Source organism: Rhamphochromis sp. 'chilingali', assembly GCF_963969265.1.
Source record: "Rhamphochromis sp. 'chilingali' genome assembly, chromosome: 9".
NCBI classification, from domain to species: domain Eukaryota; kingdom Metazoa; phylum Chordata; class Actinopteri; order Cichliformes; family Cichlidae; genus Rhamphochromis; species Rhamphochromis sp. 'chilingali'.
Window position 1 is genome coordinate 1,037,116 of NC_137936.1, and position 22,754 is coordinate 1,059,869.

The following is a 22,754-nucleotide window of genomic DNA, read 5'->3' on the forward strand; positions in this document are numbered from 1 at the left end:
CCTGGCCTGACCTGTCTCCCCAATGTGATGTTTGTGTTGTATGTACGGTCGGAGGTCTGTCATCTCGGTTGTGGGCAAAAGATCTGCAACTGACAAATAAAGGCCATCTCATCATCTCATCTTCGAGGAATAGCGATGCTATTTTCCGGAGACTTGGCTGGTCACAGTGATCTCTTTGGACCTGGCCTGTTAACTTAAACCACAACACTGTGTAACAGCAGCAGTCTCTTGTGTTAAGTTGTTTTCGTTTATGCCTTCTCTTGTTGTCTCTGTGAATATTCATCTAATTAGGATAACTATAATAATGCAGTAAAATAGCTTACTGGGCAGCTCTTTGCATTAGCTATTCACACATACATAATCTGCTTATCTGTGCTATCAATATCCTGCCTCTGAGAAACATTGTGTTGAGCTGCGTCTCTCACTGCTGAAGTAACCATGACCCAGCAGAGCTGAGATGTTGACACAGCTGAAACATACGTGGAGAAGGGGAATTGTGTGCAAATCTCCAGATGTGTGGGTAGACCTTTGTCATGTCAGAATATACAGACATGTGACAAACTAAAGGACAAACATGAAACACAACAAGTGCAATGTGTGTCAATGTTGGTTAGGTCTCATTCAAGCCCTGGAACCAGCCCTGGGCCTCTCATAAAACAATCTAACGAGCAGATACGCATTAAAAATATCTATCTATCTCTTAACAGTCCCCCTTTTTCATTTCTCCCCTGAGAAATGAACTAATCCCTTATTTATCCATTACATTTACTTACATGTTAAAAGCCTAGAATATAACATAAGTGATTCTGCTAAACAAAACAAAGCCTTTCAATTGCCCAACCCTACCTGTCCCCTCAACGGGTTGTATGTTTTCAATGTTTCCTCATTAGTTTGTCATAATTACTTCTATCCACAATTAATAAATGAAACAAATAAATCACGTTGTGAGACAGCACCTTGCATTTACACAAGGCTGTGATCTGCCCTAAATCCATGTCCTTCACCCCCTTTTCAACTAGAATCCCAGTTTAATTTTCTTTCAATCCCAGTTTAAAACTGACTTCCCTCAGCGCACACTGTAACTCCAAAAAGATGAAATTAGCTTTTGCTGGTAAAAGGTCCTACTTTACTTTTGTCACTGGTTTGGAAACAGCCTCTATAAAGTTAACCTGTTTCCTCTTTAAAAAGTTACCTCGTTTCTTCGTTAAACTCAGTCCTGGTTTCTTCGCCCCCTTTAACGGGTAACGCATATCTTTTATGCTCACATTTAACCTTTGTCTAACGAGCTTTCAGTCTCTTAGGCTGCGTTCACACTGCAGGCGAAAGCGCATCAAATCCCAATTTTTCAAATCCGAAAATGTTTTTGACCCTCTGCGACCCATATCCGATCATGGTGTGACAGTGTGAACGGCACAAATCCAATATTTTCAAATCCGATCTGGGTCACTTTCGTATGTGGTCCTGAATCCGATACATATCCGATGTTTTAGAAAGCGACTGCTGGTTTACGGTCAGGTCTTTTACGTCACTGACACAAGACAGACACCAATTATCAGCGCCGGAGGAGACATCGTGAAGGCTTCCTGGCCATCCGGTGAAACTGCTGGGAAGACAACGTGAACATTTTCTTTGTACTGTATAATCTGCAGATTCTGACAGAAATCTGCAGCTATCCTCTGAAGCAGCAGTAAGGATCATTATTAGGTTATTCACATTATTATGTAAATAACAAAATAAAGCAAAAATTGGGAAACGTAAAGTCCGAAGTCTTTATATTAAGGCCATCAGTCAAACATACTGTTGCTCTGGGTCTAAGCAGAGCGCGCTGTGTGTGACGTCTTCTTTTGCGCATGCGGGCGCTCTGAGCGTTCACACTAGAGCGCGTTTGCTGTCGCATTTTATTTGTAGTGTGAACAAGCAGACAAAAACATCGGATTTGATCAAAAAATCGGAATTGAGCATCAAGACCTGCAGAGTGAACGCAGCCTATGAGTTAGCTCTGTGACAGATTAGCGCCCTGCTGTGGGTGGAGCCTGCCTCTTGCTCCATGGCAGCTGCAGTCATGACCCTGATAAGCAGTGGATGAATGAAGAAACTGGATGCAGTAAATTCAGTAAATTGCATTGGTTTGGGGTAAATAACCAGACATTTACACAAAACATACATATTTGGCTATTATTTCAAACTGCTACGATTTTTGAAAACATTTGTTTTAGGAAATAATACTAATAATAATAATAAATTTTATTTGAGGGCACCTTTCAGAAACCCAAGGTCACCTTAGAAAAGAACAACATTAATAAAAGGAGCAATAGTCATAAAATACATAAGTTAAAATTGCAGAGCTTGACAACAGATAAAATCAGCACTAAAGCGAATAAGCCAGTTTGAACAGATGTGTTTTGAGCTGTGACTTAAATATGGAAAGAGAGTCAATATTTCTTAGTGCAGGAGGAAGAGAGTCCCAGAGCGAGGAGCAGAGCGACTGAAAGCTCTGCTCCCCACAGTGATGAGACGTGAGGATGGAACAGTAAGATGAACAGCAGATGATGATCTGAGAGGGCAGGAAACAGTGTTGATCTGGAGCAGCTCACACAAATATGAAGGAGCAGATTTATGGACACACTTGTACGTGAGAAGTACGATTTTAAAGTTTATCCTGGTTTCTACGGGCAACCATGAAGCTGCTGAAGAACTGTTGCAATATGAGCTCTTGACAGAGTAGGAGTTACGACCCGAGCTGCAGAGTTTTGGAGAAGTTGGAGTTTATGAAGGGACCTTTTAAGGAGACCAAATAAGAGGGAATTGCAGTAATCAATGCGGGACGTAATAAGACTATGGACAAGGACGGCAGCAGCATGGGGAGGAAGGAAGGGGCGGAGTCGGTTAATATTACGCAAGAGGAAGTAAGCAGACCGGGTTATGGAATTAATGTGAGACTGGAATGAAAGAGTATTATCAAGTATGACACCCAAACTCTTACCCTGAGGGGAGGGAAGGGTGGGAGAACTTGCCTCCCTGCATTCGTGCACTGTACTGAATAAAACAGGTAAAGTGTGATTTTTCTGGATGCAGCAGTTTCATTCGTTTGGAACTATCACTTTAATTATGCAGTCTCATCATCTTCTCAATCCTGGCGCTGTAATGTAAGCCCCATGGCTCTGTGAATGCAGCACTGTGGAAGAGATGAATGGGGAGGCCCCGCCCCTGCTCAAGAAGAGGAGGAGCCACCAGAAACAGTCGGGTCACCACCGGGATACCTCAACCAACTGCGCACAGGTCCTCTGGCAAATGCTCCGTTTATTTCACGTCTGTGATTAAGGTAAGCGTTCATTTCAGTTATCCTCTCTCTCTGTTTACAAATCGTTTAATAACTGGACAAAAGAATTATCCTGTAAATAGGAAAACAAATGTAACTTTACATTTAATAAAACACTCTTGTCTCCAGCATAGATAATTAGCACTTGTGAAATGTTAAGTTATTGTATGTTATCAAATTTTCCACACAAGAAAACTAATGAAATATACACATGTCATAATTTAACATATGACGTTTAGTATGCACTGCCAATATTCAAGGAAGCTCAGTTTCAAGTCCACATAATAAAACAAGCAGTGTTTGTCAGGGGATATGGCAGGAGTGCAGGAGAAGGCAGGCTGGACGGGGAGATTAAGTAAGCACAGGTATTTATCGCTCTAATCCTCTGCCTTTTTGAATCCTGTGGCCCTGATAAGTAGAAATGGGCTTTGCCAGTGAGAAGTGAGCTCAGGCTTGGACATGCAACTGTTTATGTAACACGGGGGAACTGGGGTGACATCTTAAGGGTTGCAAAGGACTAGATAGGCTTAGGGTTCAGTCCTCCATTCTCCAAAGCATCAGATGTGTATAAACTCTATGTACATCCCCATCCCCAGGCTAAGAAATGAACTTTTCAGACCACTCTCTCATAATCGAGTAGATGTGTTGTTTAAATGTGCATATTTACATGCTGATAATAAAATTTCTCAGTTAGACAAGAACTAGTCAATCTTACCAATATACTATTTCAAAAAGAATAAACAACATATTGAAATAAACCTTTAAACACAAAATAACAGAAACACACCTGGAAGAAGACACAGGACATACACCTGAGTGTCTTAAATAAAATTTGCTGCAGGTAATACAAAGCAGAGAAGGACTGACAAATACACATCACTGACAGACGGTGTGGAGTGGACAGGAGTGGACCCAAAGGCAGACGAACGAAACGTGGAAACAGAACTAGATTGGAACTAAAAGCGTGCCTTTTATTATGGCCGAAAACAAAACATTAACCAAACATGAAAACCAACTAAATGAGAAACTAATCACAAGATCCTAAACTTGGAAAACGAAATAGACGAAAACCAGGAACACTAGAAAATACAAGAACAGTTGAGACTTGGGAAGTTAACAGATGATGAGCAGAGGGAGACACAGCTGACACACATGAACATACACAAAGATGTAGACTGTGACAACAAGAGACGTGGAACACGCAGACATAGGGAGACGGGGCGGGACACAAGGGAGGGACACAGACGACAGAGAGACAAGGACACACACAGAGGACAGATGGACAGACGGACACACACAGAGGACAGAGAGACACAAGGACACACACAGAGGACAGAGGGACAGACGGACACACACAGAGGACAGATGGACAGACGGACACACACAGAGGACAGAGAGACACAAGGACACACACAGAGGACAGAGAGACACAAGGACACACACAGAGGACAGAGGGACAGACGGACACACACAGAGGACAGAGAGACACAAGGACACACACAGAGGACAGAGAGACACAAGGACACACACAGAGGACAGAGGGACAGACGGACACACACAGAGGACAGAGAGACACAAGGACACACACAGAGGACAGAGAGACACAAGGACACACACAGAGGACAGATGGACAGACGGACACACACACAGAGGAAAGAGGGACAGACGGACACACACAGAGGACAGAGAGACACAAGGACACACACAGAGGACAGAGAGACACAAGGACACACACAGAGGACAGATGGACAGACGGACACACACACAGAGGAAAGAGGGACAGACGGACACACACAGAGGACAGACGGACACACACAGAGGACAGAGGGACACAAGCACACACAGAGGACAGATGGACAGACGGACACACACACAGAGGACAGCGGGACAGACAGACACACACAGAGGACAGAGGGACACAAGCACACACAGAGGACAGATGGACAGACGGACACACACACAGAGGACAGAGGGACAGACGGACACACACAGAGGACAGAGGGACACAAGCACACACAGAGGACAGAGAGACAGACGGACACACACAGAGGACAGAGGGACAGACGGACACACACAGAGGACAGAGGGACACAAGCACACACAGAGGACAGATGGACAGACGGACACACACAGAGGACAGAGGGACAGACGGACACACACAGAGGACAGAGGGACACAAGCACACACAGAGGACAGAGAGACAAGTACACACACAGAGGACAGAGGGACACAAGGACACACACAGAGGACAGGGACACAAGGACACACAGTGGACAGATGGACAGACGGACGCACACAGAGGACAGACAGACAAGTACACACACAGAGGACAGAGAGACACAAGGACACACACACAGAGGACAGAGACACAAGGACACACACAGAGGACAGAGAGACTCAAGGACACAAACAGAGGACAGAGGGACACAAGGACACACAGAGAAGGACAGAGAGACAAGGACACACACAGAGGACAGAAGGACACAAGACACACACAGAGGACAGACGGACACAAGGAGACACACAGAGGACAGAGGGATGCAAGGACATACACAGAGGACAGACGGACACAAGGACACACACAGAGGACAGAGGGATGCAAGGACACACACAAAGAGGACAGACGGACACAAGGACACACACACAGAGGACAGAGACACAAGGACACACACAAAGAGGACAGACGGACACAAGGACACACACAGAGGACAGAGACACAAGGACACACACAGAGGACAGAGACACAAGGACACACACAGAGGACAGACGAACACAAGACACACACAGAGGACAGAGACACAAGGACACACACAAAGAGGACAGACGGACACAAGGACACACACAGAGGACAGAGACACAAGGACACACACAGAGGACAGACGGACACAAGGACACACACAGAGGACAGAGGGATGCAAGGACACACACAAAGAGGACAGACGGACACAAGGACACACACACAGAGGACAGAGACACAAGGACACACAAAGAGGACAGACGGACACAAGGACACACACAGAGGACAGAGACACAAGGACACACACAGAGGACAGACGGACACAGGGACACACAAGAACTGTCCTTTATACACATAGGTTTCATGTGCTTTGATGCTACAGTGCATCAAATGAAAACGCAGACGTTTGGTATTTTTCCTTTGTATAGCTGAATAAATGAAACCTCACTTACTGTAATGATTTATTTCAGCATCATATCGACTCAAACCTGACTCTGTGTACTGAGGCACAGTGCATCAGTGCACACAGTAACTACAGTCACTTAGTTATATGTAGACACCGGAGTAAACTGGAATGCTGCAAACTTTGGCTCAGCAGCACTTTCACATGTGTTGCGTGGTGTAATGTATAAGTACATGTTTCCACTGTCAGCATGAATAACTGATGTGATTTGTGGTTGTTCAGGAAACTACGGCTAAGATGGGCCAGAAGGAGATTGTTTGCAGCTGGAAGAAAAGCACCAGTAACATCAAGGACGTGTTTGACTTCAAGGGGAAGATGGGCTCGTGAGTACTTTTCACTCATGGTGATGCTTCTGTGTGAGGAACCTCTAAGCCTCCCGGAGCACTCAACACACTTTATGCAACATTCACACAAGCCCTGCTTCTGTGTTTCTAGCTAACTAGCTTTCTAGCTAACATTCTCACATATTCAAAGTATCTTGCCTAGCAGAAGACCTGCTCTATCTGCTGAGCTGCAGGCACCCCAGACTACGGAAGCCGTTTCTGCCACAAAAAAGCATCCATAACTCGAAACTTTGAGTTATCTTTCTCAAAATTTCCGCTTATTAACTTGAAATTTCGAGCTAGCTCTGCCAATCAGTAATCTATGTGAAGACGATATATATTTTCACTTCCTTCTCAGTTGAAAAAGTTCTATATTGTTGTTTAGTAACAGGAGCTAATAAATCCAAAGTTGGTTTTCCACACAAACACATGAACAGAGAATGATGATGTAGGAACTGGTCTGATGTCACCAGTGGAAACAGGCTGAGCCGTGGAGCTGACAGGAGACAGGATGCATTTGCTTTCATTAACCTCTCTCAGGTACATCCCAGTCATGCTCAGGGCTGCAGTGCATGTGTGAACCTGTTACTATTGTACTGTTAGATATGCAGCTTCTGGGTTGGGACATTTGGATTGGCTGTGGCCTTTATGTGTGGAGTGTGTATGTTCCACACACCTGTGTGGGCTTCCTTTTGGTACAAAGGTGAGCATGTTACATTTACTGGTGATTTCAAATTGTCTGTAAGGTTGATAAAGTGTTGAATATGTATGCAGTAAATGAAATGTAACTTTGGTCATCATTAGGACCAGAACAGCGCTATAATGTGCCTCAGTTCCACAGTTCTCTGTGAATAATACACAATGTTAACACAATGTTATGGGAAATGAAAGAAGGTGATCCTTGCTGTGCTGCTGTTACTATCCAGATGGGAGTATGCTGTCTGCAGAATGCAGATAATTGTGTCACCCACTCCCAGATTTGGTGTGCAGAGAGTGAAGACTGTTTTCCCCTTGTTCCACATAGGCCACATCTCTGTATCACCTTCATGTGATCTGAGGGCAACTGGTGGATAGTTGTAAGCTCTGACAGCGCTGCCTCAGTGCAGGAAGCAGGCAGAATGCTTTCCACATGCCCAGTATTTACTGGTTAGGCTGAGGCTACTGTTTCCACACTCTGAAATGGTTACTTCGTAGACAAACCCGAATGGAAAAGTTATAAATGGATACAAGACAGCTGGTTGTAAAGGTTTCTCATACTGTTTAAAAGTGTTTTGGCTGCTAACCTGGGAGATACTGGCAGTGTTGGGAAGGTTACTTTTAAAATGTATTCCATTACAGAATACAGAATACATGCCCCAAAATGTATTCTGTAACGTATTCCGTTACGTTACTCAATGACAGTAACGTATTCTGAATACTTTGGATTACTTAATATATTATCATGCTTTTTACAACAACGTGAATGTACTATTGCTGTGTGATTTATTACTATTACTGAAGGTCCGCGACTCCGAACTGTAGTAAAGGGACCTCTGACTAATACGGCGGGGTCCCTGTCGGCTCGTAGCCGAAAAATAGCTTTACTTTGTTGTCTGGGTCAACTTTTCTTGCGAGAGACAGAGAGAGGCGTTGAAAGGCTGCTCCAACGGAACTTATTGTTTTCGGAGGAAAACACGAACACGGTGTACAGTCGAGTCTTAATAGCTTACTTACAACTGGGCTCGTCAGGCTCTCTTCTTGGCTGCAGTGGTTATTATTATATTTACATGCTTCCAGCTCCCGTTTTTCCTCGATGACAACTCGTACCTTTCCACTCCCCTTTTTCTCCCTCCTCGCGCTCACAGACCCATAACGTGTATGGCAGTCCATTCTCCCTGCAGCACGGACTACACTGCTCATGAGGCTACATTCTTTAGAGCTATGCTTGTAGCATTCTGCCTTTTAGCTTAGCACAACAACAACAACAACGAAAATGCGCTCTCTCACCCAGGAAACACACAGTCGCAGAGAGAGAGAGAGAGCGTCGCCCTGTAACCATGGCAACCGTAGCGCTGCCGCCTGGAACAACAGAACGTAGCTGTCAAACAAAACCCAAACAGTCCTGACCCGCGACAAAATGAAACAGGAAAGTACCGCAGTGTAATCCATTTATTTCAACAAAGTAACTGTATTCTGAATACCACCTTTTTAAACGGTAACTGTAACGGAATACAGTTACTCATGTTTTGTATTTTAAAAACGTAACGGCGGTACATGCATTCCGTTACTCCCCAACACTGGATACTGGCTTCACTAAATCAGTGAAGAGCAGCAACGTATTAAATTAACGTTAGGAGCTGTTTAAGAGCGAGTTAATAAACCCGTCACAGAGTGCATGAGTAAGGCTCCTGTGTGTGAGACGTCAGTCTGAGAACATCCTAGCACTGCTTCATTACAGGATTAAGTGTCTGGCTGCCTACACTTGTGAATGGATGTACTGAATGTACTTAAAGGCAGGTGTTATGAACAGGTGTCGGCGTCTGTGTGCAGGTCAACACGTGCTGTTCCTCAGGAAATGTAGAGCAGATTTGTTGTACACAAAGTCAAATGAAGTGGTGTTTATACATCATTCTTCTAGCCTCGGTCATCATTCAAAGCACCGCGTTGTATGAGACGTGTTTATTGATTCATACACACACACATTAAACAGTGTTTATCGCATAGCCACAGCGACAGCTGATTTAGAATCAGCAGGTAACAAACATGTTTGGATGGTGGAGCCAGGATAAAAACCACACAGGAAACGCAGGAACGGTTCGAAACCAGAACTTTGCTGCTGTTAAAGTTCAGTCTGGTGGTGGTGGGGGGTTGGCATCAGTGTGAACGTAAGGAGGTAATTGTTGCTTTAATGTTAGTTTCTCAAACATACCACCAGATGGTATTTACTTTACAGTAGGTCACGGGTGTCCAACCCCAGGCCTGCAGGTTTGAGATCTCACCCTGGGTCAGCACACCTGATCACATAATTAGTTCATTACCAGACATGTTGAGGTCATTTAGCCACTTAAATCAGCTGTGTTGGATCAAGGACACATCTAAAACCTGCAGGACACCGGCCCTCCAGGCCTGGGGGTGGACACCTGTGCAGTAGATCATTCCTCCACTGTGTCAATTAGTGCTCATCTGAATCGCTTTCTATGAAATGATATGATCGAAGGGTTTTGGTCTTGGATGATGTGCTTGCCACTGTCCTAATTAAACTTAGTATTTCTTTCACCCCTTTGAATTTTACCTGTTAAAAAGCAAACCCAGTATAAATGCTTTCAAATGAGGTAATAAAGAAGTCGTGGAGCTTATGTTTGAGCAGCTAGCCCCTGCTTGTTCCAGGGGTCTGTAGTACTGCTGGATCCATCACCCTGGGAAGATGTTTCTGTAGATCTCTGAGAGGATTGTAAGAACAAACAAAATAAAACTGTTAACCAAGATAAAGTTGTTTCTAGCATTTGATCAGGCTGTCATTAATCCTCTTTGATGTTTTTGCACAGGGGCTCATTTTCAGAGGTTTTCATGGTGAGAGAGAAGAAAACTGGGAAAATGTATGCTCTGAAATGTCTGAAGAAAAAACATCTCGCCCATAGCAACCTAGAAAATGAAATAAATGTGCTGAGGAGGTAACAAACACACACACTTATTCAAATGTGTAATGAATAAAGTCTAGCGGTGACTAGTTCTGCTGCCTAACATGTCAAAGGTTAAAGAGAATAAGAACGAGTTATCCTCCTGTTTCTTACTATTTCAGGATAAAGCACGACAATGTGGTGGGGCTGGAGGATTTCTACGAGAGTCGAACACACTACTACCTGGTCATGCAGCTGTAAGTGGAACTGTTTAGCTGACTTTCTATTAATGTTTACCTTGAAATAATGCAACACTGACAATTATTACTGCAGTATAATCTTACATTAACAATGCGAGTACACAGTGTGTACAGAACAGTAACAATTCAGCCTTTTTTGCTAAAATAGGCTGAATTATTGTTCAAATTGAATAAATAATATTGGTACAAACTAATATAGCTATGTGTCATTCCTTCATGCCACCAAGCCTTTAACCCCTTAAAGGCTAAAATGATTTTTTTAAATGGAGTTTATTGAACCATCTGATAACTTGTATTATTACCATTCTTTGCTCATTATTGGCTGTTTTCCAAAATACACCAAGCTGTTATATTTCAAATCAAAAACAAAAAGGTCGGCTTTAATCTTTAATCAAATATCCACATTCTTCTCTTTCCATTTCTATTTGCATTGTTCACAGAACCACTGCGGCTGCTATAAGACAGAGATGTCTTCAGCTGGCAGTTTAATACAGAACATCCAGTTCTCCTTAATGATGTGCTGTTACTCCTTAGGGACCCCCATTCTTTGCTGCCACAACTCGTCAATAAACGGGTCCAAATCCAATATTTTACCACCTTGTATGGATGAGGCGGTTGTAGCAGACCTTTTACTATCTTTACACAAGAAACTTTAAATATTTAGAAATCCGTGTTTCCTCCAAGCTGATAGAGTTGTTCAGCCTTAATTTTATTCTGTTGCATAAGTCGGGAAAAGATGATTTAAACTGCTGGATCAGCCTCTGCATATCACTCTGTGGATGGATGGCAACAGTTAAATGGCTTTCTTAAAATCAATGATCTTATCTCAACAATCCCAGTTGTGCTGGATGCTGTCTCAGCCACCACAGGGCTGGGTACATGCTGGACAAGTCTATCACAGGGCTAACAAACAGAGACAGACACCTACAGCCAGTTTAGAATCACTAATTAACCTGAGCTCACTAACTGCATGTTGAAGGAAGCTGGAGTATGTGGAGAGGATCCACGCAGACATGGGGAGAAGTGCACACAGAAAGGATTTGTACCCAGGACCTTGTTGTTGCGAGGCACTGCTAACCACTGTGACACTGTGCATTCAACGTTACACTTTACAAAACCCCAAATCTCAAGGAGGTCTACAAGCACGAACATAGAGTCAAACACCTTAAAACACATTGTTTACCCTCAGTCCAATTCACTGTGGTTAGAAAGTGAGACGTGCACTTTATCAGCCCATCTATCCACAAACACCACTGCTTTCATTGCTCTACAGCTTCAGCCTCCTCAGACTTCATCATCAACAATAAAACATTAAGCTTCACGTCTTGGAAAAATCAAAGGAATTACTCAGCTTTATTGCTGTGCTAAGGAAACTCATAAACACACAAGAAAAGAAAACTTTGAGCTAAAGAACAGGAAAACATAGAAATGTGGAATCTAGCACCTACAGGTGAACCACAGAACTGCAGAATACGCAGCATGACAATGCAACAACAAGTAGACGGAGACTAAGGACATCAATGCACACAGGGTAACGAGAGGATGGGCAACAGGTGGGAGCACAGCTGGAACTTATACAGACTAACAGGACAGGAGAAGCAAAAGTGAAGACTGGACAAGAGACTCAAAATAAAACAGAAAGTACAATAAACACAGAGACAAACACTAAGATGCTGGGACAGGACAGAAATAGACATGAGGAGAAGGCCGACTAAACGTGGAACGTGGAGCACCTATAAGGTTTCTGTTGTCATGGTCGACTACCAAGTCTGAGCGACGAAAGCAGAGCAGATGTAGAACCCTGCGTGGCAGGCATGGGTGGAGGCAGAGACCCTCAGATGGCTTGGCTGGAGGCTGGTGATGGTGGCGGAGACCCTCGGAGGACAGAACTGGAGGCTGACGAAGGCGGCAGAGGCAGGGACCCGACACAGACGGAGGTGCCCTGGTACGGGTGGAGCAGGGCCAGACGGCCACACGGTGACCTCTGACCTGGGCAGAGCAGGACCTGAAGGTAAGAGATTACCTCAGGCTCGGGTGGAGCCTGACCAGACAGTGCAGAGACCTCTAGTGGGACAGGACCAGACATTGTGAAGACCTCTGGCAGAGCAGGACAAAGTGGCGTGGAGAGCTGTGGTGGAGCAGGACCAGGTGGCAGCAGTAAAAACTGCTAAATCTTACCAGTCCAAAGAAAACCCAACATTTACACAACTGTGTGCAACTACATTAATACCCGTATCACATCTGGAACATGACCTCTGTCTGTGCAAAGTCTGATGTGAAGTATGTAATACTAGATTACCACGTCTCCTCACAATGTTCATCCCAGGACACCTGCATAATGATCTTCTATTAGATCATTATAGATAATCCCTATGTGCACCTGCATGTGATGGATATGGAAATGGGAATATGCATACACAGAATTCAGCTACGTAGTACTTCACAATCTATTGCTTGCTGCTGCTGCTGCTGCTGGTAAGGTTAATAGTATAATTATAATGCACATATTTTCCCTCAGCCCCCTCTCTGTCTTTCATTCTGTCCTCTTCATGTTTAATGTCTCAGTATGGAGGACTTCTGAATGTAGACATGGTTCCATGAGAGGGGCCTCAGGTCACTCTGCACTACTGAGCCTCACAAAATATCCCCTGAAGTGGACCAGTCATCCACTCATGAACAGGGGGCTGGCCGCATCACCAGCAGCAAAAGGAGAGGCGAAGGAGACGGGATGTCTTCAGTGGCTTGCAGGGGACCAGGCCTGGCACTGGCAAAGAAAGTGACGGGACCACTCAGGTCTCGGTTGGGTGGTGAGGGATCCACAGGCACTGGTGGAGCAGGAACCATGGATTCAGGGCGCTCAGGCACAGACACAGGGGGAGCCATGGACCCTTGAGGCATTCTGGATCTCTCAGCAAAGAAGACAGGTCCCACTGCAGACTGGGGTTGTAACAGTGCTGGGTGGGACCCTCCAGATTGTTAGGACGCACCGGTGTGTGTGTGTTGGGCATTCAGCCAGCTCGGTTTGCACAAGCTACACCGCAAAATCTCCAGTGTTACATTAACACTGGAGAGTGTCTATATGTGTCCACTCTTTTGAGTGTTAAATGAACACTTTTGACAGTGTTGTATGTTTAAAAGTAACCTAGTCAGTTTTCAAGATTTACAAAGACTAACACTGAGCAGTGCTGATTTTCTAACACTGGAATATTTCTAACATTTTGAGTTATTTTCTAGTGTTAGAAAACCAGCACTGCTCAGTGCTACTTTGGCCTTAGCGGTGCAAGTTTCTCTCCTTGTTTGTTAAACAGAGAACTGGGGAAATGGCAGTACTGTATGCAGTTAGTGAGCACAAGGGTGCTGATTTCAGATGGCTCTGATTCACACAGATGATGGACAAACCTGTCACAGGCACATTTCCTAAATGCTACTCGAAGTCTGTTTGCACAGCGGAACAACATTTTCGGTTATTATATCATTCGATGGACCATGGTCGTCCTTAGTCTACCGTCCTGCAGAAGTTCAGAAGACCTGATTGCCAGACATAAACGCTGATAACTCTTCTTCTGTTTTGTGCAGGGTATCAGGTGGGGAGCTGTTTGATCGCATTTTAGACAAAGGTGTTTATACTGAGAAGGATGCCAGCAAAGTGATCAAACAGGTGCTGCAGGCTGTCAGCTACCTGCATGAAAACAGCATTGTGCATAGGGATCTTAAGGTAAGACTCAAAAGAGCCACCATAACAAAGACAAACATGCTCCCAGTAGCAAAGTGAAAGCCACAGATGTTGACATGTTTGGTAAAATGACTTTAACAGATGTTTAATGAGTGTGTTTGAACATTTTAGGTACGTTTCTGTATTTCATGTCTTGCTTTTCCTGTTCTCTCAGCCTGAAAACCTGCTGTACTATAATACAGATGAGAATGCAAAGATTATGGTGAGTGACTTTGGTCTGTCTAAGACGCTGGAGCATGGAGTGATGTCTACAGCCTGTGGAACACCAGGATATGTTGGTGAGTTAACCATTTCTCTGCATATGTAATAGACTGACATACTTACTGTTTTTCCCTCTGCAGTGATAGACCATTTGTACATTGTTGCTGTGGGAAAGCACCATTTTACTGTACTACAGCTTAATACCACAAACAATTACTTTGGTCAAAATCTCATCACACTGGAGCAAGAAAAAACCCAGTTTTCATAAATCAGACAGTTATTGTGTATGTGCTGAATGACAGTACGTAACCTCCCAGGAGTCACTGGGTGGGGTGCTCCATCGTCCTGCTGAGAGGCTTCAGTGCTCATGTGGGCAGTGACAGCACGAACTGGAGGGCTCGTTTTGATTTATTGTGAACGTAACGAGCAGGTGGAGCAGCAGGAAGGGAACTCTGGTCAGCTCTGTTGTTTTTTATGTGATATATAAATAAACTGGACTTTGATCTTATTATTATTGAAAATGTCGTGAAATCGATCCATGTAGAGCAGAGTCACAAACCACGGAGGCCCCAGAAAAGTGCAATCAAACGATGAGTTTATTAACAGCCCGGAGAAAACATCAACATATGTCTTCTGACCAAAATACAGGCTGTGGACACTTATACAGCAGTGGGGTACACGCCCCCCCATGGCGTCAATGACAGATTAAAATATGTTCCAGACATTAGTCACAGTTAATCGTACATCTTGTACATCTTTAATAGCTATAAACAGACATAGAACTTCTCATTTTGATAACACCTTCCATACAAGTAATAATCTTAAGCCCTCAGGGTCTCTGAGGCTAATTCTTGACTCTGCTCATCTGTTACCAAGTAGAATAAAATGCAACAGGTTTGCAACAAGAGGCTGGAAACATTTGGGCCTCTGCTCAGGCCTATTCCTAGATTATATGTATTATATGTACTGTGAGCATGCATTGCAGTTATCCTTCTATGTTCTAGTTTCCCTCAGCATGTATCACCTGGACAGTCACGCCAGTGAAGCTTAAGACCCTCAATGACCCGAACATCAACTCAAAATAAGCACAGATATGCAATGTGTATAAAATACTTCTAACCGTACTTGTAATAAAAGTTAACATAATGGAAGGATCCTCAAATGGACATCTTCAATAAACAGCTGTAATGCAGTATCAATACTGTGAGAAATATTATTAGATGAAATAATGCTGTAAAAGGCAACTTTTTGCCTTTTCTTTTGAACCATATATTAACTTAGCTTTAACACATTAGCTTTAACGAGACTTTTTCTGGAGTGGAAACAGTGTGTTGTTTATAATGGTGCTTATATTGCACGTTGTTTGTCCTGCTTTCTGCAGCTCCGGAGGTTTTGGCCCAGAAACCCTACAGCAAAGCAGTGGATTGCTGGTCAATTGGAGTCATCACTTATATTCTGTAAGTACAGGCCTGCACGTTCATAATAACATGGCTAACTGTATAGATGAATATTCACTGATCATTTATGGAGAACTGCGAACATTCATCAGTTATTGATTTTATTCATATTCCAAAAGTCAGAAGTACATGAACACTTGTACAATATTAGAGTCACCACATACTGCAGTATTTACTTCCACTGTGTAACTGTGGCTCCAGCAGTAGCTGGAGCTGGAAGGTTGGGCACTGAACACGAAGCTGTGTGCTCCAAAGCCCAACAGTGTGAAATATAAATAAGACCAGAAGGATCTGTAAAGCTCATCAACTCATCAAAGACGGGATCAAATGATCTCTGCTGTAAAAGCATCCATACATCATAGAAAATCGATCAAATGTTGATAATTTTAGAAAAACATCAGCTCATTCTGAATTTGGTGGCAGCAACAGGTACCGAAAGGTTGGGCGGGGCCACGTTTACCACCGTGCAGCATCCACACTTTTCATAATGTCTGGGAGCTGAGGAGGGAGTCGTTTGGATTTGGGGAAAGGAATGTCGTCCTCATCTCGTATGTGAACGTAGCTGCTGTCGTGGCTCTTTGTCTGTGCAGAGCCTGCAGAAAGTGTTGTGTGGAGGGGAACGCATCTTCTCTGAGCTTTGGTACAAAGATGGCAGCTGCATTTCCTGATCATGTTCACAGAGAGCTTTAGTTTATGGCGTGGTTCAACAGGTCACATACAGTGACGTGCACGACAGAAGGATGCTGTTTTTAACTACGCACACAGATTTCCCCAGTGTCCTGGAATCGTTTGAGGATATATTGCACTGTTTTTCTTTTCTTTTGTGGCCCTCTACCAACTTCAAGTGAGAAATGTTGCTGCCATCATATTCAATGTATCCATCTCAAATAGCCAGTTTTTGAACTTTTCCAGTTTGCATGAATATTTGTACTGTTTATGAGACTGGGGAAAGCTGCAGTCAGCTGGATGATGGAGCATGCATCAACATATGGTATAACTATATACCATTCATGTTTTATTAATGTGTGCTCACATGAACTTTACAGGAAGCCTGGACTGTTTTCATATTTTCACTAGCCAGTACTCAGACATGTAATGTATCTGTCTCAAATTACAGCTCCTCAGTGAAAGTACTTTTATATTTAATAGTCTGAGACATTTATGCTCAAACGCTGCTTCACAGCTCCGTGTCGATAGTCCATAAAAAGAAGAAAAGTGTTTGATAAATGAAGCTGAAATTTCACAGCCCTCACTATCAATGTTCATATTTTCTGTTGTAACATTTTTATCCAAATCAGAGATGGTTGAGCAGAAGGTGGATTTGAGACCCAACAGTGTCAGTTTAAGCATTTCTTTGTCCTGCTGTGTAAATCAGTGCAGCTTGTTTCACGCTGCTTAACAACATTTCTGTGAATGTGTTTGTGCTGAAAGGCTTTGACCGCTCTGCCCGTTTACTACAGTAGCTGAGGAAACCCAGCAAATTGATGAAACCCGCGTCAGGGCATATTGTATAAATGTCATATAAGCATGACGATGGCTGCTAAAGTAATCCAGAGTTGATCCAAATCGGCGGTATCTGAAAGGCTGTGTGTGTGCTGCAGGCTCTGTGGCTACCCTCCATTCTTTGAAGAAAACGAGAAGCGTTTGTTTTCAAAGATCATGAGAGCTGAGTACGCCTTTCATTCGCCCTTCTGGGATGACATCTCCGAATCAGGTATGCTAACAGCTACACACCACAGTTTTCAGTACTGACCCTCCTCTTTCCTTCATTAGTACTCGATGTAAATAGCTGAGACTGGGTCAGATAAACCACAAGAAATATGACAACCAGTCCTTTTTCTAACACACTTACATTACACTAGGTTGCACTGTTTCACTATCATTTAAAGAGGGAATTATTCATGTGACTGTACAGACTAAGTTCCAAACCTGGCAAAAATCACATGCAGGATCTAAAATCACAGCTTCCCGGGAACATTAGCCTGACACTGATCCATCATGCAGATGTCAGTATGAGAACAGTGCAAATCTTGATCCACCTCGTTTCTTTATATTTGACCTCCAAGGAACCAGACTTTCTTGTCATTTTCGCCCCTCAGCTGTAAAAGTGTCAAGTGTAGACACTCAAGTTTGTGCAATAACTCGGCAATGAGGCAACTTAGGAGCTTCAAACTGATACCACAGGTGTATCTACTAAAAATCTTGGACCAGTTTGAATCTCAGTGACCTTGCAATGAAGGTCAAGGTCAGAGGTCAAGTTTTATGAACATCTAAAAGGAACAGTGAGAAAGCAGACAGACACGCTGACATGACTGGGAAGATAGAAATCCAAACAGACCAGACACGGAGATGCAGGGAGGCAGGAGTACTCCACCCAACAAAAGCCACAGCGGAGTAACACGAGCAAGCAAACATCAGCGTGATCTGTCCTGAATACAGGGAGCAGAGCAGTGATTGTTCCAGCTGTGGTGGCCTTACTTTTGTGAACAAACACAGCATTGCTTATCCTCTTCCTCTTTGAAAAACTCCACTTTGAACTCATAGAATTTACATCAAACAAACAAGCTTTATTAGTCACATACACAATCATGCAGAGTACAACATGCAGTGAAATGTTTTGTGTGTGAGCTGCGGACAGGCTGCAGACGTAGCCGGGCCTTTCCAGGGCTTGGTTTTAGCATGGGCCATCAATCTGCTCCGATCGCTCAGCAACAACAAGGCACTTTCATCCAGGACACTGCTGCTTTTCTACAAGTCAACCTTCTGTGTGAACTCTAGATAATCTTGTTGTGAGAGTCCAATCAATCAGCAGCCGTGTTTGGCACCACCGAGCATCCTCCTGTTTGTGGGTTCACACGTTCTCTTCATATGCAGGTGTTCCTAATGAAGGGCTTTAGATGTGTTTTCGAGAGCTTTAATAAAACTGTGTGTAACATAGAGGAATCATGCTACTGTACGCTGAACTGAACTCTGTCCATATTATGTGTCAACAGCCAAAGAGTTCATCAAGAACATGATGGAGAAAAACCCCACTAAACGCTTCACCACTGAACAGGCACTCAGGCACCCCTGGTTAGTGCTTTGCCTCTTAAATGTCGTAATGTTTTGGACAATGATTACACATTTTAAACCACATAATCAACATGTGACTGAAGATAGCTTTCTGCTTGATTTATGAACAAAAGTATCAGCTGTTTATGAATTACAGTCTTTTTCTGAGAGACTCAAAAGTAATTGGTTAGTTGATATAGAAGCAGCTTCGTGGACACGTGAGAAACTGATCTGGTCTAATATCTGGGGTTCATTCCAAGTCTTCAACTATTTGGTTGTCAGCAGGATGAAAAACCAAAATAAGGGAGATAGCAAACATTGTATGATTGGCCAAATCAACAATCATTCTTAAAAAGAAGGAAAGTTATGGCCAGCTATGCAAGACAAAGGCCTGAAAGACAGAAGACAGACCTCAGTTAAGAGAGAACACATTATGTTTGTTTGTCTTACTACTTTTGAGCCTCGGAGAATGTGGAACAAAGACTAGCTCTATCTGCCCGATGATGGTGTACAGACGCAACATTGTCCAAATACCCAAGAACCTAACTGTACGTCTGCTCATGTTACCCTCGCAGGATTGTTGGAGACACAGCTAGAGACCAGGACATTTATCAGTCTGTGTGTGAACAGTTGGAGAGAAACTTTGCCACATCCAAATGGAAGGTAATGGCTAATCAGGGCTCTAGAGTGCGACCAAATTGGTTGCAAATGCGACCAAATTTTTCAGTGGTGCGACAACAAAAAAATATTTGGTTGCACCTGTGCGACCAAATGTTCGGGTAGCAAAAAAAAAAAAAAAAAAAAAAATCTGCAACCTTCCCTGTGGTCAACAACAGACACACATTTTGCCCCTATCGTGGACTAAACCAATCAGAGATAGTCAGGGGCGGGACCTCTCTGATTGGCCGTGGTCCAGTTGAAAGTGCAGGTGGAAGTGGGAGGTGAGTAGCTTGAATAAAGCGTTATCAACTCATTAGATCCTGAATCGACTTTTAAACATAACTGTGTTTTGCCAGAAACCATTTCAACAACAACCAAACAGCAGATGAGAGCAGGTACACGGACTCCACACAAAGACGTAAACACAGACCCGACGCATCAGGATCAGCTTTGTCTTTCTCGGCTTTCTCACCCGCCGGCCCGTAGACGGACACGCTGTCGGAGCTTGTTCAATACTGAAGAAATTTAAACTTTATATGCAGAACATTGTAGAATATTTTTAAGGTTTTCTGCTATAAAAAGCCAGACCAGGAAAATCTCCTTCATGTTTTTCTGTTTTATTCTCAGTTACTTTCACACAAAGGCATCTGCTGTGATGCTCACAATTCTGATGAAGTCAGTGCTGATAAATGATCAGAATTATAATATTTCTGACTGTCTGAGGCTAAGTTGCATCGAATCGGGACTTTGAAAACCGGAATCGAATGGATTGTAGAAATCAGTGATGATACCCAGCCCTAGTGAGCAGCCTAGGCACGACAGAAGTGGATGTAGCTGTAATAGGAAAAGAACTATTGCTAACTTTTCTGTTAAGGCCTGATCCTTCTGAAATTCATAGCCAGTGCTCTGACACGGTGTCATCAATCTTTGAATGCTGAAAAAGCACAGTGTATCCAGAAAAACACATTATATCAATTATTATAAAATCTGTGTGCGCCTAACTTTTGTACCGGTACGCCCATGGCAAAAAGTTAGTCTAGAGCCCTGCTAATGATTGGAAAGGTGACTACATACGCCACGGGTGTCAAACACCGGGCTGGGGGCCCAGAATTGGCCCAGCAGAGACTCCAGTGCAGCCCATTGGACGACTCTGGAAAATGTGCATAAATTGTAATATTTTCACAAGTTTTACTGCTTTTCCTGTTGATGGAGAATCCCCTTCAACTGCCATTCACATGTATTAACACAAACATGTTAATCCATAAAACATCTGCTATAAGGATTCCATTAAGACATTTTAATATTGATGGAATTCAATATAATTCTATCAATAAGTAGTTCAAATTAAAGAGGATAGAGGAATCCTAAAACAAATGACTTATGCCGTATGAGAAAACAAAAACAGTATGTCTAAACAAACTTGCACTGCGTACCTGTTCCACCTCTATAGACGTACAGACCTAGTAAAGTTTCTGAAATAATGGAATTATGAACATATGTTCATAATTCCAGCAGGAGTTCTCTAAAAGACACTTTTGCTATGCTAGATGTTTTTCTATACAAGATGCAGGCTGCACCAGTAGTAACTGCTCACTTTGTGGATCTCCAACAGCAAGCCTTCAATGCAGCCTCTGTAATCCAGCACATGAAGAAAATGCAGTTGTCCCACAGCGTGCCCTCCACACCCGCCCTCCCCATACCGAACATCAAACCAGAGTCCTCGTCCCAGAACGACTTGGAGCCTGTGAGAAGCTGCCAAGATCAGGCAGACCCCCTTGACCCCAATGGAAACCCTGTCCAGTCTGCTAGTCTTCTCTCCTGGAGTGACTGTGACCTGGAGACAGGACTGTGTCCTTCACTGAGAGCCAGTCAAAGCGAACCAGGAAGTCCTCTCAGCACTGAGGAGTCCAGACAAGTTCATACCTTCCATTCAGAGAATGATGCTCTCTTTTTCCAGTCTCAGAGGTAATTAAACTGCTGACCCCTTCCAGCTGCCGTCTGATGTATCAGATAGAGAGAAATAACTAGAATTAGATGGCCAGAGTAAGGAGCAAACATGCTGTTTTAGGCTTTTCCAAACTGCACTACATCTTTGTTTACTTTGCTTCTTTTATGTGTATATTTATACTGTTTCAAATGATGCTTAAATTGGTAAACTGATTATTAAGACCTCCAGAGTGATGCTTTATATAATTTGCCATCCATTAGTTGGCTTTGAATAAATCCTGAGTGTGTTGCAGGCTCGATGCAGTGGCTCCGGGGAAGGACCAGCCGCTTCAGTCTGGTGTGTGCTGCATCATGTGATTTGATGACGAGATGCAGGTAAATGGCCCCGTGTGTATCCACGTTTAAATGTCAGCTGTACTTAACAGCCATAACACCCAAACCCCCTCTCTAATATTGTGCAGGCCTCTTCTTGCTGCCGTAACAGCTCTGACCCATCAGGGCACCGACAAGGAACCTTTGGCGGTGTCCCGTGGCGCCTGGCACATCTCCCGGGTATTTCCTGAGTTGTTCCTGAGCAGTGTCTACAGTGTCCAGAGACCACAGCTGTCTACCAATGCTTTAGAGGGATGTGCTTGATCAGCAAAAATATTTAGGTGGGAGGTACCAAACAAGCAAGTCTGGCTACCTGCCCACTACGTCTGGGTGCAAGCTTTGGGTAACCGTTGGGGCAGTGTCAGGCGACGCGAGGTCGAGAGACTGTCACGCCCACAGTTGAGAACAAAGGTCTTAATATCCAGCCTTATGCGAACACTGATCAGAGTGCTACATAGTGTTTCCCCATTTTAATAATAAAGCATTTTCATTATTCATCAAATATACATTGATATAAGTCAATATACAAATAAAATAAAAAGGAGTAGGTGGCTTACTTTCATGTGTACAGGATCTTTAAACTTGGTAGACTAGCAGGTGACTCCAGGAGTGTGAGAAGAGAACTCTGTCGCCAC

At 43.6% G+C, this 22,754-nt stretch overlaps 1 protein-coding gene across 1 annotated transcript; it reads left to right on the plus strand.

Moving 5' to 3' along the window:
- Positions 1-6,756: 6,756 nt before the first annotated feature.
- On the plus strand, positions 6,757-22,339 carry LOC308403114 (calcium/calmodulin-dependent protein kinase type 1D-like; the record flags this gene model as incomplete). The annotated part of the gene is made up of 12 exons (XM_080892363.1): positions 6,757-6,842; positions 10,367-10,492; positions 10,621-10,695; positions 14,275-14,413; positions 14,586-14,709; positions 16,014-16,089; positions 17,691-17,803; positions 19,083-19,161; positions 19,716-19,803; positions 21,413-21,765; positions 22,041-22,122; positions 22,209-22,339. 11 exons carry the CDS (start codon positions 6,757-6,759, stop codon positions 22,102-22,104), a joined length of 1,323 nt encoding a protein of 440 aa, XP_080748489.1. The 3' UTR covers positions 22,105-22,122; positions 22,209-22,339.
- Positions 22,340-22,754: the final 415 nt, after the last annotated feature.